The sequence below is a fragment of the Dermacentor albipictus genome, chromosome 3 (genome assembly GCF_038994185.2).
Source record: "Dermacentor albipictus isolate Rhodes 1998 colony chromosome 3, USDA_Dalb.pri_finalv2, whole genome shotgun sequence".
NCBI classification, from domain to species: Eukaryota; Metazoa; Arthropoda; class Arachnida; order Ixodida; family Ixodidae; genus Dermacentor; species Dermacentor albipictus.
Genome location: NC_091823.1, coordinates 15,033,559 through 15,050,056, shown reverse-complemented (window position 1 = coordinate 15,050,056; position 16,498 = coordinate 15,033,559). Strand labels below are relative to the sequence as shown.

Here is a 16,498-nt window from a genome sequence, read left to right as displayed (position 1 = left end):
TCTATCTATCTAATCTCTCTCTCTCTCTCTCTCTCTCTCTCTCTCTATATATATATATATATATATATATATATATATATATATATATATATATATATATATAGTCATACCATAATAAGCCAACAAGGTGGCCAACAAAGTGGTGGCGCTGGCTAACACTCCCAGGGTTCTGCTATAGGACACATAAATACCCAAGAAAGTGGATGGGAAAACGGCGCCGCGGTAGCTCAATTGGTAGAGCATCGCACGCAAAATGCGAAGGTTGTGGGTTCGGTTCCCACCTACGGCAAGTTGTTTTTTCATCACTTTAATTTGCATTAACTTATCGTTTCTTTACTTCACTTATTAAGCACGAGTAGGTTCCCCTATGTTGTCCCTCGGTTAACCCCCTTTCTTCTCGTTTATATATATATATATATATATATATATATATATATATATATATATATATATATATATATATATATATATATCCCTCTTCTTGCATGAAAGGACTGTGCGATGAGAGAGAGCTGCAGCGCTATCATTGAAAGAGCCCGTAACATGACTAATACACGCTTTACGTCCTTCCTTGTTTCAGCTGTCTTCTGCAATTAACTAATATTTACACAATGTTATTCAGCAATGTAAATAAAACTTCAACTTCTCTTCCTCTTCTGTTCAAGTGCAGATGGACCTCGCGAGGGAGATGAATAATGCGCGCCAATGTTTGCGTTTTCCCAATCGAGTTCCTGCTTGCAAGACATAATTATTCCAGCTTACATTTGAGTCGAGTCATCAATTGTGAAGACTGTATACAATAAACTCTTAAACCAGAAGCAATTACAGTATGTTCGATTTATAGCGAAAGCAGCCAACTGTTGTACTTTCTTTTTTCTTTATTTCGATAGCTCGCCATGCAGCATAATATGACTGGCACATCTCATAATACACTTACAAATGGCTACATTAAGTAAAGTCCAGTAGGGATCTTTTGCTTGGAATATAAATCTACAGACTGCAGTTCAGTGGATAGCTTCGATGTAGCGCCACATTAGAATGGTAAAGCGGCGCCTTGATACAAATCATGTTCCGTTTTTATGTTACGTTAGAATGGTTCGTAAAAGCAAACTTCAGCCAATTCTGATGCTAGCTATATTATTATCGAATGCTAGTAATATGACCATGAATACCTACTTTCAATGTTATGGAGGCTTGCTTGCAACTAACTGTGAACGTCTGCGTAATTATATGTATAAGCAGAACTAAAAATGATCATATGTATGTTTCGCGTTTCGTGAATGCAAAGGCGATGAAACGTTGCAGTGAATGATGAGTTTTTTAATCGCCCTTGCAATAAATTGCCTACGTTGCCTGTGATACAATGTAACGTAACGTAAGGCATAACTCAATAAGTGATGCGACCTTTAAGATTAAGGGGAAGCTTTAGCTCGGGCCCAACTCCGACGCGGCCGATTCAAACAGATGTGAAGCGCAAAAATGTTTTTCTGTGATAACCCCTGGACCGATTTTGATGAAATTTGCTGCATTTGAGAATGACAGTTAAATCCTAGTGACTGTTGAAAGCATAATTTCGATTTATGGCTTGCATAATTTTTTAAACATTTTCAAAAATTCGAAAGTTTGAAAATTATATAAGTACGCAGTTTACAAATTAATTGCTCTGCATCAAGAACAGATATCGCGGTTATGTCAACAGCACCCCTTAGATCATCGAAAGCGGACAAATTCGATATGTAATTTTATATCTTACGTGAGTTTTTACGTTGTGTACGAGGGTTCTGCAAAAGCTGTATTTTCCTATTACTAAATTTTTTAAATTCATATGTAACATATCAATGTTATCCACTTTAGATGTAGTATTAGATGCAATCCACAGAATCGCGATATCGTTTTCATTGCTAAGTTACAGAGTTGCAAACTTGATAATTTCGTTTTCCGATGTTTTTTTTTATTTTTAGCCAATTTTTAATAAAAAAGTGACGACATAAATAAAAAATTCGAGACCAACAGTCACTAGATTTTAGGTTTGTCTTTTAAATGCAAGAAAACTTGCCAAATTTGGTGCGGTGGCTGCCAAGAAAAACGAATTCTCCTTTTGCATGTATTTGGATAGGAGCACTCGAGCTAAAGCTTCCTCTTACTAAACTCCGCTACTTTAATATAACTTATTGTTCGATAGTTTGATACACTGACGAAAATGCGCCTTTTACGAAAAAAAAGACAACGAAAGTAAAAGTGCAAATAGAAGCCAAAGTGTAGCAAGCTCTTTCCAATGAACTTGAACTGTAAGTGCATTGCTTTATTTTTTCTTTCGTAGGCGAATAAAGTACACCGCACCAAAGGACATTTACAGAGCCAAGAATTGTTTGAGAGACTCGCGGTTAAGTATGCCGTCACGCCTAGTGTGAAATACGGTAATGATCACGTAACAAATCACGAGGAGATGCGAAGGCGTTGCGTCTGACTGATATGTCTAGATACAGAGTCGTGCCCAATAAGGTAATTGCCTCTATTTTGTGTTTCGAGGCAGTGTCTTGACCGCTGCCAAGGCCTTCGGGGGCACCTAATACCTAAGTATGACTATCTTCATTTAACCTTCACAGGTGCCATTGTATCAAATGTTCTATATATAGGCTACATTCCCGATAGATACAATTTCGCGTTATGGTGCTGAGAAACTCAGAAGCTAAGAAGAGTGTTAACGTGTGTTTAACTATTCATTTTTCCCCCCAGAAAGAGGGAGAGGGTGAGCACTGCGCGAGTCGCTTTTTGTGATTGTGACCAGGTGCTCGTTTGGTTGACCTCCCTGACTTTCCTCTCTTTGCTCTCTCTCTCTCTCTCTCTCTTTCACCCTAGACTCCAGAGCCTGCTAGCCCAAGCAACTTGTCTCGGTCTCCCAAAAACTGCGTCATCTATCAGCACTGTGGCCATTGGCAGAGACGCTCCTTTGACAGTCGACATTGCTACAGATGTCGGGAGAGCCCACATCCGACACCTGACACGGATACTCTCCCACCATCTTGCGTGCTTGCCAGCAAAGAGGCTACATTCAACATTTGCCGAAAGTATTGTAAGACATCAATCCTACTTGCCACTACAATTCCGACCTGCTACACGATTAGCAGACCCATTGCGGTGTCTCCACCAGACGCAAGTGCAGTTGACAATTCCGAGCATCAAAAAAAAAAAAAAGACTGGAACGTCTTTGCAAGCTTTGAAGCAAGCAACTTTGGAACACATTGACAACGTGCAAAGATTCCGGCAACATGGCTACACAGATGGTTCGGTAAAACTCAACAGCTTTGCTGCTGCAGTCATCGTCCCGGCAAAATCTGAAGAAATCAAATTAACTTCAAATCAAATTAAAGACTTCAGCACTCTGTGCTGCACTTGAGTTCATTAATCAGGAACCACTACAGCAATGGACAGACTTTAGTGACTCCAAGGCAGCCCTTCAGTGCATGCACCACGGACCCAATGAACAACTCGCCTCAGAAATTCGACCGATATGTAATCGTAGCCATGACAAGGGACACAATATAATATTTCAATGGCTTCCAGGACAATGCAACCTCAGCGGAAATGACCACGTCGACGAAGACGCTCGATCTGCGCATGAAAGTGGTCCATCTGTCTTGATTCCGCTTTCGCGAACAGACGTTGCGGCTGGGTTGCGATTAATGTCCCGTTTATGCACTTTGCCCCTGTGGGACTCGAACGTTTTCACCATGTGTCGTTTGCGTTCGTTGTCTCCGGATATACGGATGCATCTACCACCTGTGTTACTACGACGTGAACAGACCATGATGTACCGTCTGTGGCTAAGCGCAGCATTTACGAACTCATATACCTTTTTTTTTTTAATGGCCAATGTCCCTACGTGCGACACATGCAGCAGCGATAAGACACTCGCACACATTATATGTGTCTGCCCACAATATCGCGCCCAGAAACAAGTGATGTTCAGAGTGCTGGACCAATTGGACAATCGTCTACTATCAGAACAGAAAGCTTTAAGTCAGTGCTCCCAAAGAACAACCGCGCTGAAGACCTCCCTCACGTTACTGCGGTCTATACGGATCTTCACGATAGACTTTAAGAACGCCGTCCCTTACCGCTCTATAGTGTATGCGTTTTTCTTTTTCGCGCGCGTTTCTCTTCATATTTATCTCTCTCTCCCGCCTTCATATTTATCTCTCTATCTTTCCTTCTTTATCCTCCTACTCCCTCCCCCCGTGCAAGGTAGCCAGCCGGAACTACCTTTAGTTAAGCTCCCTGTCTTTCTATGCATCCTTTCTCTATCTCTAACCCCCTGGCCTTGAAAGTGAGCGCTCTTTTAAGCTTTACGTAAAAAATGTGCGGGGAATCATGCAGCGGGTATATTATTACGCCTAAACGTTGACGCGAGCCAGTATAGTGTATTGATCGAAGATAAGAGGGGCAACAATATACATAAATGTCATCACAATGAATTAACAAGCATTACATGATTGTGCTTATGCTTCCCTGTAATTGGAAACATTGGTTGCGCTTTCTAGACAATCACATGTAAGAAGACAGGACAGGCGCAAACTAACAACTGAGGTTTATTCGAGAACAAACACTTATATATCACACCATGCCAGCGCAGGCGCTTCAGGGTATCAGCAGCATAACAGAAGAAAAAACCCATAATCAGAAAAAACCAATGGCGTGGCTTACCTAAACATACTATCTAGGAAACGTGCCTCCCTATTGTACAGCATGACCGATGTGTCACTGATGCATGCTTGTCCCTTCTTTTTCACATAATATGATTCAAGAAGTTCTCGTGCTTTTTCATTATGGCACTTGCGCAGGATCTTAACTTGGTCGAGCAGAGGCCTGCATTTGTGGTCTAAGCAATGCATGGGTAAATGACGTTGCTCCCGGTTTATAATTGATCTTTCGTGTTCTCGGATTCGCACGTTCAAATAACGGCCCGTCTGGCCTATGTAGGTTTTGCTGCATGTCAGGGGAATCTGATATACAACGCTAACTTGGCAATTTAAATAGGTGTTCTTGTGTTTCATGCCGCAGCCACCAGGGCCAGTTTCCTGGCCCTTTTAGAATTTTATCTCAGTGCTAATTTTATCACCTTTGACAACCAAACCTTTTTGCAGCCACTGGGAGTGTGCATTGGGTCGTGCGTAGCACCAGTTTTATGCAATATCTTTTTATCGAGTATTGACCGCACCTTGTTTGGTGTACGTGACAAAGACAAAGTAGCACACGTTTTCAGGTATGTTGACGATTTTCTTGTACTGCTGAAAGTACGAAATGATTTTATGTATGACGATGCTATTGCAGACATTTTAAATCTCTTTGAGAATAATGCCTTAGGTCTAACCTTTACACATGAGCTTCCTGTCAATAACACTGTGCAGTTCCTTGACCTCAAACTTACCTTTGGAAAAGAGCACGTTTGTAGCTGTTTCTGCCCTCGCACACAAAAACAACTATTACCATATGATTCAGCTCACTCTAAAATAACCAAAAGGGCCATTGCTAAACAAATTATTGAGCAATCTTTGAAGAAGTCATGTACGCATGCCATGCAGGCTAGCTTCGACAAGCAAATTTCCAGGCTGAAAGAGGCTGGCTTTCCTGATGTGGTTGTGCTGGCAGTTGTTGAAACGCTCGAAAAGAGGCTAAAAGCAACCCAAAAAGTAAACTCTGATGTTGTCTACAAAGCTTTAAAGCCAGTTGTAATTCCATATGTTCACAGAACAGCACATAATTTGAAGAAGATAGCAACCAAGCATGGTGTCCCACTCGTTTTCTCGGCTCCCTGCAAGCTGAGTCACCTTTGCGCCCGCATTGGGAGACATCACGCCAGAAAGAAGCCAGGTGGCTGCGGCATGAAACACAAGAACACCTATTTAGATTGCCAAGTTGGCGTTGTATATCAGATTCCCCTGACATGCGGCAAAACCTACATAGGCCAGACGGGCCATTGTTTGAACGTGCGAATCCGAGAACACGAAAGATCAATTATAAACCGGGAGCAACGTCATTTACCCATGCATTGCTTAGACCACAAATGCAGGCCTCTGCTCGACCAAGTTAAGATCCTGCGCAAGTGCCATAATGAAAAAGCACGAGAACTTCTTGAATCATATTATATAAAAAAGAAGGGACAAGCATGCATCAGTGACACATCGGTCATGCTGTACAATAGGGAGGCACGTTTCTTAGATAGTATGTTTAGGTAAGCCACGCCATTGGTTTTTTCTGATTATGGGTTTTTTCTTCTGTTATGCTGCTGATACCCTGAAGCGCCTGCGCTGGCATGGTGTGATATATGTGTTTTTTCTCGAATAAACCTCAGTTGTTAGTTTGCGCCTGTCCTGTCTTCTTACGTGTGATTGTCTAGAAAGCGCAACCAATGTTTCCAATTATGCTTCCCTGTGCATGCAGATTAGGCAATCACTTTTGTTTCGTCCTGCGAGGTCTCCGCGCCTTGTCATATAATCAGATTGAGAATCAGATTTGATTACTATACATAAGGTTGTTATGCAGGAGGAGATCACGGAGTCGGAGACAGGATTGGGGCCTGCTGTGAATGGTCTTTGCTCGTGTCCTTGTGATACAGGCACAATGGCCTTCACCGACGGCAAGCTCGCCATCTCTCGGTGGGCTCCTGCGGTCGCTGCACACACTTCGTACTTAGCCTAATTGGCTCAATGAAATAATCAGTAGGCGAACCAATGACGTACGCATCAACCTGAAGCCAAAATATTTTACAGGTAGGCTTCGCTAGATCTTCTTAAGAGTGGCGATGTAGGCGAGTTTAGGGCGAAGAAGAAATTTACACCATGGACAAGTGTTCTTGTTGAAACAATGGCTCATGTGCCGAGGCTTTCCTTATTCGCCTGCAGTGCTCATCAGTTCCAATGACCATCTTCCTATGACCTCTTTGTCTTGTTTCGGATGATGTGTATATGGTGACACGGTATGGCCGAAAAGAGCTCCTCGTTACTATTTTTTTGCTTCTTATTAGAAAAGCTGTCAATTTTGTTACGTGAGCCGTTTAACGATTTTCTAATCACGTCAATCTAAACGAAGTTCAAGAATAGATGGCTCCGTCAGAAATGTCCAGTTAACACTGTGTTGCGTGCTTTGTGGCTCACGTGGGATTTAGTGCGCAATCACAGCAAAAAATGTGGTCAAGCCATGTGTCCGAGCGAGTACGCTTCCAGGGTCAGTGAGCCTTGCCTATAGACTAGTGTGGTAGTACTTTGCCTCTTGTATATTATAGCTTCCCTAGCCCCCCATTTCCATTGATGTAGTCAAAGCGTGTGCTGCAATTTCCTCCAATCACTATAACCCCGTATTTTAGCGGGGTCATCTTTAAATGAGAGAGACAGTAAAACAACAAACAAACTACGGGTCAATCCTGCCCAACAGTTCGTTTAACCTGCTTCAGTACGGTCGCTGTTCTAATTGCCATGGCAGTTTCCATGACTAGAGAATGCTCCTCGTCTCTGAAATTGTCCAACACTTTTATTCGCACATTAAATGTATGTTTTCAAAGCGCAGTAGCAACCACGGCACTTCTATAAATCTTTAATCAGTGCAGTTATGCTGCTCAGGAGTTATCGGATTGCTGTAGATGATTCTCTTCAAAAACAAGCGTCAGCTCTTTCTTCCTTGTAAGAGCGCTCAGCGTGTCGCGCGCTCGGCGTCTCTCACAACGTCATGTTCTGAGTTCTGTTAGTCCAATATGAACGACGAAGCAGCATATCGCTTCCAAAAACACCAAACGGCTGCGTCACAATATTATGAAAACACAATCGCTGCGTGGATGTCAACACAGTCTATAGCAACGGTCGTGATATTACCTCGGAAGTGTAGCTCGAGCTCCTCGCCCCTTCAGATAAGCCACCATACTCCTTGTGAATATTTATTCATTCCAAGGCCTGGATACTTCAATCGTCCCCAACTTCAGGCATTTGCTAACACCGTGCAAGTAACATGAAGTTATGGCATCCGTAGATGCCGAACAGACGTTGCATTGTCACTTTGGAGGCCATGAGGATTAGCCAGGCTTGCACTCACTCTGCTCACAAACCATTCTTCACTCCTACGGCATCGATTCTACAGCAATCCACAACTTCCGGAGGGCTGGTGAAGTGCTGCAGCCCTAATACAGAGCTGTAGCATGATTATTGAGCCGAGTGGGTGGAATAGCAGGGAAACGAGGAATGAATGGTACGCAGTCTGTTGCACCCCGGTTCAAATCCAACCTCGGCTTTAGTCGTCTGCCGTGTTACCAGATGCCCTTGTGCAATCCAGCTGTATTGTCGTGGGCTTCAGATCCTACCGCACTCGATTAGTAGCACCACGGCGACGCAATCACGGGCATGTTTTGCGAGGCTAAGTCCGCCTGCAGCTGTAGCAACACTCCTACTCCTCCTCAACATGAGGCATTTGTGGGTATAGTTCAAGTAGCGGCCAATGACTGCCGTTTACAAAAGTGCAGAGCAGCCGCGGCACTAGCAGCTTGGAAGCCAGAGTACGAAGCCAACGAGACTCGCACAAGTCGAAGTGCACCAGGATCAACCGTCGCTCTCCTCGCAGTCCGTGTTCATCGCGTGCGCGCAAGCGTCGGCCGAGTCCTGCGACGAGCTGCACACGTTCAGTTCAGCGTCATCCTCGCTGTCTCCCGGCGGTGTCGACGATTTCGCGGGCTTCGCTCCGGCCTCGCACTTGTTCGACAGCGACAGATCCTGTCGCCTGGCGAATCGCAGAGCGGCGGCGTTGCATTGACACTGGTGGTTTGGCGGCAGCTGCCGGCGCCCGTGGCTACTCTCCTTCTTGTACTTGACGCGCCTGTTCTGGAACCAGATCTTGACCTGCTTCTCGGACAGCTTGAGGTAGGTGGCGATCTCGATGCGCCGCAGCCGTGACAGGTACATGTTGGAGGTGAACTCGCGCTCCAGCTCCAGCAGCTGGGTGCTCGTGAACGCCGTGCGCACCCGCTTGCCGCCACCAGCGCCGGCGCCGCTTGAACTGTCGTCGCCCGCGGCCGAGGAGCCGCTGCCGACGCCGTTTGGAGACAGACCTGCGACCACAGAACAGACGGACGTGAGGCACTTGCTAAGCTCGGCGAAACTGAACGCGAAGTTGCGGGTATGCGAGCTGGATGAACCGCAGAGGGAAGGGCCACGGACAGGCTTGCCGACATTTCCGTAAATTCATCAACCCACGCAAATGCGGGCCTTGTCATCGTCTGCGTGTAAGTTTAATATGGTTATAAAACCCGCCGAGGATGTGTGACAAGGTTGCCTTTGACAAAGACAGGTGAACCTATATCGAGATGTCGGCAAGCCCATCCGAGGCACTTTACCCTGCGATTTGCGTAGTTCTTGTACACAGTGTATTTCTATCTGCCGGTCTTCATCGCGAAGGCATTACGTGAAGCATTACGTGAAACGTGAAGAAATTAGTCCTTCATCCTTATGGCTTCAAACGACTGACCTTGCTGGAACTAATTTATCATCGTAAATTATTTATATGGCAGTGATTAGTCTCACAACACGCTCTATATACTTGAATTAACGCGATATTGAAAACAAAAAAATAATTGTTTAGAACATCAGCAATAACTATATGCCAATGATTTAGCTTTACCATTCACTATCACCAAAATTTAGCAACGCACCTATCCGATTATGTCAAGATTCATCTGGGGCTGAAATGACACAATAAAATAAATTATTCGTGAACGTAAAAGACGTAAATATGGGAAGAATCTAGCACTCAATATAACTGAACCATGAAGAGTAATCAGAAAGTCAGAAATATGCTGTCTCATCAAAGCCGTGACATATCGTAGAAAAAGATCCATAGCCGCAATCACCACGGTGCATCGTAGAACGAATGCGTGCACTTCATTAAATTTCCTTCCAGAAACATTACAGCATAAACCTATACGTATATGCCCTATGTTAGGTTGTTTACGCAAGACCGACAACTGCCAGCTATCAGTAAAAAAAAAAAAGGGGGGGGGGGAATCGCGCATTCAGGCTGAGTGCACGCATCGCGAGAAACACGCATGTATTACGCGCACACCAAAATAAACGGAACCTTGTTTCCGAGATCAGCGTGCTTCCTCTCCCAAACTTGCATAATTTAGGAGGCGTAATTATGCCTTCACGCAAGAGGACACGAAACACAGTTCAGAGGTTCTTCAACACGTATACACGCGACCTGCACTGGGAATTAGGAGCCGAAAATACGCCGAACCCTCATCATAACGCGGTCTACGCCCAACTACGAAGTGAATAATAAGGCGAAAATGTCCTCACGCGCAATGGTACAGCACGTGCCACAAGTTTTGCATGTGAGAAGACCTTCGGCTCGTAATTTCCATATGGAAGGCGCACAGATGAATTTTTGATGTACTATGTTAACCTTTGGCGTGCATGCTTAATCTGGGGGAAAATATGCGATTAGAATGTGAGCGTCACTGAAGCAGGATTATGTGCTTTGAATAGCGAAAACAGCCAGATAAAAAAACGATGCATGCATACGCAGCTCGTTTTCAAGCGTGCACAGTGCATGGTTGAAGTCAGAAAACACCTTCAACCTCCCTCACCCTCCATCCCTCTACGGCTACGAAAAGACAGAAAAGAATTTGAAGCCCACAGAGGTTTGAATGCTCCAAAGACAAACGCCAGGCTCACATTCTGTTGTGCATATTGTCGCGCGTATAGCGCTGAAGGAGCAGTCGGGCACATTAAAAAAAAAATTGAATCGCCGTTGAAATGAGGATACTGTATAAGACATATGACACCATCCCAAAGTTTGACAGTAAGCAATGAAGGACGTATTATTCTGAACCATATCACAGTCCTTGACGTGTACGGCATTCCAGGCAATCAGAACGTGGCAGCAGCAGCCGGCAATCGTATTCACGACCTCAACACCAGCCGCAGAGTGTCATGCCATTGAGACACCCCTCACGGCTGAAAACAACGATGCAATTCCGGCTACAGAATGGGCATAACAGCCAATGTCGTTACTCTGTTGTGTTCATTGAGTAACTAAATGTGAGCACAGTGTATTGTCGCGTCCACAACTAGCTAGGCAGTGCTCGCGCGGTGAGAGCTAATTTTACTGAGCGGTCAAGTAACAGTCAGGGCCAGCACAGCTTACACTTGGTGTCGACTGTCGGCGCAGGAATGCGGTCATGTCGTGTCGATTCTAAGGGGAGCATTTGTGCATGGCCGCGTATGAATGCACACGTTTCCAGGACGCGCATTTGATGCAGCGAATGATCCAACGCGAACAGCAAGTAGGGAAAGCTGGAAACAAAACGCGATAGCAGTGTAGCTATGGGGACCACCTACAACCGAATATACGCGGCAATGTGGTGTCCATCGTGCGTGGCGTAGAGTTACTCACAAAAATTTCGACAGGAAACTCTGGTGCTGCGATCCCTTAGATACACCATGGGAACAATGGTTAGTAGGAGGACTTAGCTAATCTTCCCACTAGTGGCGCTGAACGTTATTGTGAAAATGTTTTTTTCGGCTTTACCTTTCTAAATTTCCCTGCATTCAACATTTTCTAAGCAAAGCAAGAAAATTTCTCTGCGTACGTGGGTAAAGACTGCCAATTGATGCAATTATAACGCAACACTTTCTTGAAAATAATCAAGTTGCTAAGCCGCAATGAAGCTTCAATTCTTGTACTAAACTTTAGGATGCGCGGCAACCGAAACAAGCCGGCGTATTTCAATCGCTTTCTTACATGTTGTAAGCGTTGAACGCGTCGTTAGGCACTGCATGCTTATAAACTCGCGCGTTAGTCTGCCAACTACCATTGCTTGATGTTGAAACGCTCCTATATTGCATTTATAGCATTGCATTTATTGTACTAGATTTTTCTCCTGCAGGTAAGTAATTCCCGGTGACTTCCTCATATATCACCTCATTGGTATATGTGAAGCTGAACATGCTCGCAAAAAGTTCACATGATTTGGCAGAATTGATGAGCTTCAACAAATCAATCAATATGATGTCCCTGGCCAACGGCAGTCTGGAACACCTTTCTTTCGTTTCAAGTAAGCTAAAATTCCTTTTGAAACAAACCGTTGTATGGTTCGAACTGGAATGACGGAAACTTGACAATAATTCTTCAGGAGATCCGCTGGTGTGTCAAACCAACACCTATAGAGTTTAAAGAAGCGACAGCAAATTTTTATAATACCCTTTTCGTTTTTGTTCTGTTCTTAATGGTTCTACGGTAGGCTTGCTGGTCAGAGTGTACAACCCTGCAGTGGTAACACGGGAAGTGTTCTGGAACATTTTTTATGGGAATTTTTTACTCTGCAGTCGCGACCGTATTTACGTATGAAGTCGTACGCTGGACACATGCTGGAAACTGAAAGGTGAGCGTGACAGCGATCTTACGCCGGCGTTAGAAATAAGTATTAATATTAATATAAGAAATTAATATTTTGTCTATTACGCCGACGTCCACGCGGGTACATTTTGCATCTCACAGGGAGCCCACAGAACTCGGGAAACTCGCTGGCAGACTCACACACGCGCTCACGAGAGCAGCGCCGCTTCTTATATAACGCAAACTTTACCCGACAATGCGCACAGGCTAAAGCGCAAACACCCATGTAATATGAAGGCTGCGATCTTGAACAATACATATGGCACGCTTAATAACAGCCGACTTACTTACAGTAATCTGCGTTTCATGGTCAGCGTGCAGCTCTACAGTATCGCGGTTCCACCGAAATGTGGCGCGAGATAGTGTTTCTCGCAAGTTTCTTACCAATTTCAATATATATTCTTACTTAAATTGCAAAGAACCTACTCAGTTTTGTGACTGTAAATCATCGTCCTTTCATTTTCCATCAAACTCTCGTGATACATTCTGCACGGTTACCACTTTGCTTGCATAAGCTCTCTATTACCAGTTGTTTCCCGCAAAAAAAAAAAAAAGGAACTACCTTGTCTTGTGCGCGTACACTGTCAGAAAACGATGCTTCTTTGTTACCGCGATCAAGTAAATTGACATTGCCTCTTCAAATGTCGGTGGTTCTGACGAAAAATTTGTCCTAATTCGACGCAAAGATTACACAGTGCAAGAAAATGTGATTTCACGCAAGTTTGTGTTCTTTGTTGTCAGTCATCCGAGAGAAAGAAAGAGAGAGAGAGAGAGAGAAAGCAAGAAGAGGAGAAGAAAGGAGGTCAAACAGACAAGCGTATGGTTTGCTACCCTACACTGGGGGGTAAAAGAAAGGGGGAATAGAACGAGAAAAAAAGCGAGAGAGTGAGCCCTGAGTGCATGTACGTGAGAGGATCCACAGGGGCACTATAAGCTGTCTCTCAAACCGGTGCACTTCAAGTACTGTAGTATAGTGCACGAATCGCTTTTTGTGCCAGTGGCAGATGTGGCCATGGTCCAAGTATTTTGACTCAAAGAACGGTCTCGAGTCCAGTCAGTTTAATGTGGTCAGGAGGCATCAGCAAATCGCAGTGATACGGCGAACTATATATATATGTATATATATATATATATATATATATATATATATATATATATATATATATATATATATATATATATATATATATATATATATATATGACATTATATATATAGTGTGACATTATGACACGCAGAGCGGAAGTCGCTTCGCTCGTGTTTCTGATTATTGTATTTAAGGAATAACAAGCGGCAACATTAACGAAAAATAAAAGAACATTCTGCCTTTATGGTGATTATTTATCCACGTACATTTATCGACATGGTGTACTTGAATTCAAAATTGCATCGTATATGTTGAAAGCTGATGATAAAGATGAGAAGCTGATAAGGAGCGTTGGCAAGACTTTAGTCAACTTTGGCAGACTCTACCCAACCTCGCGAACGGCGATTGTTACAAAAATACAAAAACGGTGGTCATTTAGCACGTATATGTGGATGATGCAGAGTGAAGAAAATTGCAAGCTCATTGACGAACTTTCATGTCTTTTAAACAGAAAATGTAAAATGAAATGTAGCTTCTAATCAAAGACTTTAGGAAATGGTCGGAAGTGTTAATACGTTGAGGAAAGCAACTGGAGTCAGAGAGACAAGTCTCGGGGATGCAACACAAGAGAGAGTGAGAGATAGAAATAGAAGAGAAGAAAGGCAGGAAGGTTAACCAGGCGAGCATCCGGTTTGCTATCCTGCACTGGGGGAAGAGGATATAAAGATGAAGGGAGAGAGAGATATAGTAGAGCGATAGAGCGCAGTTTCATTCGTAGCTAGAGTTATAGATACTAACGTTGGTACCGATTCCCTTTTTCTACGCGCTGCGAATAAATCAGCGTCGAGAAATTCAACTCGCGCGATTTGCACTTGCTATGTAGTCTGACTCAAGCAGGCAAACTTAGTACGCCGAACGTCATAGTTCTGCAGGGGCTCAAAGCAAAGAAAAAATAACGAAGCGAAGTTTCTGAACAGTTCGGTCGTATGGACTGCTCGCTAACAACTTCAGCAGAAATGAAAAAAAAAGTGTGAGAGATAGAGAGAGAGAGCAAGAGACTGAGGAGTGAGGCACGAAGATCCTATAAGAACTTCCAGCCGACGCTTTTGAGTTTTATTTCCGCGAGGCTATCAGCGCCGCACGCTGACGATCGAAATTCACCGCACGATATTGCCGTCTCGTAAAGAGAGTCCACTCCAATCGGTCTTACGACGCCGACGCTTCGTTCCACTTTTGCAGCCGTATATGGGCTCAGATGCGCGCCGAGTGCAATAAATGCGGAGACCAAACTCGCAATAACGTCTGGTCATAGTTCACTCCTCGCTTGCTTCTCTTCGCTGTGATCGGCGTCACGCGCTTGCACACGTGCATGCATTGCGCAATAACGTACAGTCAACCACAAAACTTTGCAGACCACGGCATCTCAGGAAAGGTTGAGCAGCCTGTGTAGCAGTAGCCAGTAAAACCTTACATTACAGTGTTGTTCGCATATTCTAGTAGAGCCTCGAAATCCAAATACCAGGCTGCGTAGTGAGGATGCGCAGATATTCAGCTTTTTCTCGAATCCCGTGGTCCGTAAACTCTTGTGGTCCACTGTATACATATACATAGTTGACGTCTGCGTGACGCAAGCGGTTATAAGGACGTTCCGCATATCAACCGCCAAGACCGTGAGGGAGCGCTGGCTGACCTTCACAAAGCAAATATTTTACGCATGCGCAATACACAATGGAAGCGCAAGGGGAGAATGGCCGCCGCGCTAGCCATATCGGTAGAATGAGCAATGCTGAATGAATGAAAAACTTTATTGCCACAAAGAAGGTATACCGGCGAAGGTGGAGCTCTCAGTCCAGGGCCCCAGTGGCCTTTGCCATCTTGCTAGCTCTGTCGATCAGCTTGAGCTGTTCTTCAGGCTTCGAGCAGGATAGCGCAGCCTCCCACTGCTCCGGTGTTGGTGTTTTGTGTAATGGCGCTACCTTTGGCTTTTGGCAGGCCCATGTAACGTGGTAAAGCGTTGCGTGCTCACCGCATAGCGGGCATTTATTGTCGAATGTTGACGGATAGATTTTGCTGAGCAGACTCAGATTGGGGTATGTATTATAGAGCGGGTTCGGCTCCCACGTGCGGCAAGCTGTCTTTCTGTCCACTTCAATTACATTTTTTCCTTATTGTTACAACATCTCAGTTAAGCATAGCAATTAACTTCTCCTACGCTTTCTTATGCTTTTCTGTGCCTCGCGAGTAACAAAAAATCAAGCTCCTCGTGCCCCCGTAGTCGCCTCGTTCGTGACCCATGTACCTACAGTACGAGTGGAAACTGCACCAATATCACAAAGACAGTACTAAAAAGCAGCACTAAATCATCCTAAACTAGTAAGCTATTCTCTCAATACTACATTTTCAAACATATCACGGGAACACATTGGTTTAGAAGAGTGTGGGTGTAGGCCAGACGGTGAATCATGATTAGGGAAGTTACCGCAACTTATCGGCGTTTATCTTAGCATTTGTACCGCACCCCCATTGAAGGTTACTCTGTGTTTTTGTTGGTTTTCTCGTTGCTTTTCGAGTGCACATGTGCGTCTGATCTATATAAGCTCGACGTTCGCTTCATTAGATCAACAGTTGTCAGTACCGCTTCGTGTTGTCTCTTTCTTCGTCCCCTGTGTTCTTTGAGGTAACTTCCCTAATCAACACAGCGATTGTAAACGAAGGAAATAAAACCAAGGGTAAATGTTGATACTTGCTAAGTTTGTTCTCACGGAAAGTATATGGCGGTAATAGAGTCCTTTTTTGCAAATAAATAGTTAACTATACACCGCAGAAGACGCCATCGAAATTTATGACATTACGGCGTTTTACACGGTGCGGGTATAGCTCGAGCCGGCGTCAGCATCTGTCCATATACGACATTTGTGTCCTTTCTGGCTCACCCGGCATTTTCTCATGGCAAGAGTGGCCATTTTCCTAATGCAG

General features: G+C 44.3%; 1 protein-coding gene and 1 non-coding gene across 3 annotated transcripts in view; one reads left to right on the top strand and one right to left on the bottom strand.

The window, feature by feature from the left end:
- The first annotated feature begins 216 nt into the window (after positions 1 to 216).
- Positions 217 to 289, top strand: TRNAL-CAA (transfer RNA leucine (anticodon CAA)). The gene has a single exon. It is a non-coding gene; the product is annotated as a tRNA-Leu (tRNA).
- A 7,776-nt stretch (positions 290 to 8,065) lies between these two features.
- The window catches only part of LOC135917489 (GS homeobox 2-like), a 68,082-nt gene continuing 59,649 nt past the window's right edge, over positions 8,066 to 16,498 (bottom strand). For both annotated transcript variants that reach the window (XM_070535146.1, XM_065451056.2), the window contains exon 5: positions 8,066 to 9,088. In XM_070535146.1, the coding sequence (XP_070391247.1) occupies positions 8,583 to 9,088 (506 nt within the window). In that variant the 3' untranslated portion in view covers positions 8,066 to 8,582. The remainder of the gene's footprint in view (positions 9,089 to 16,498) is intronic.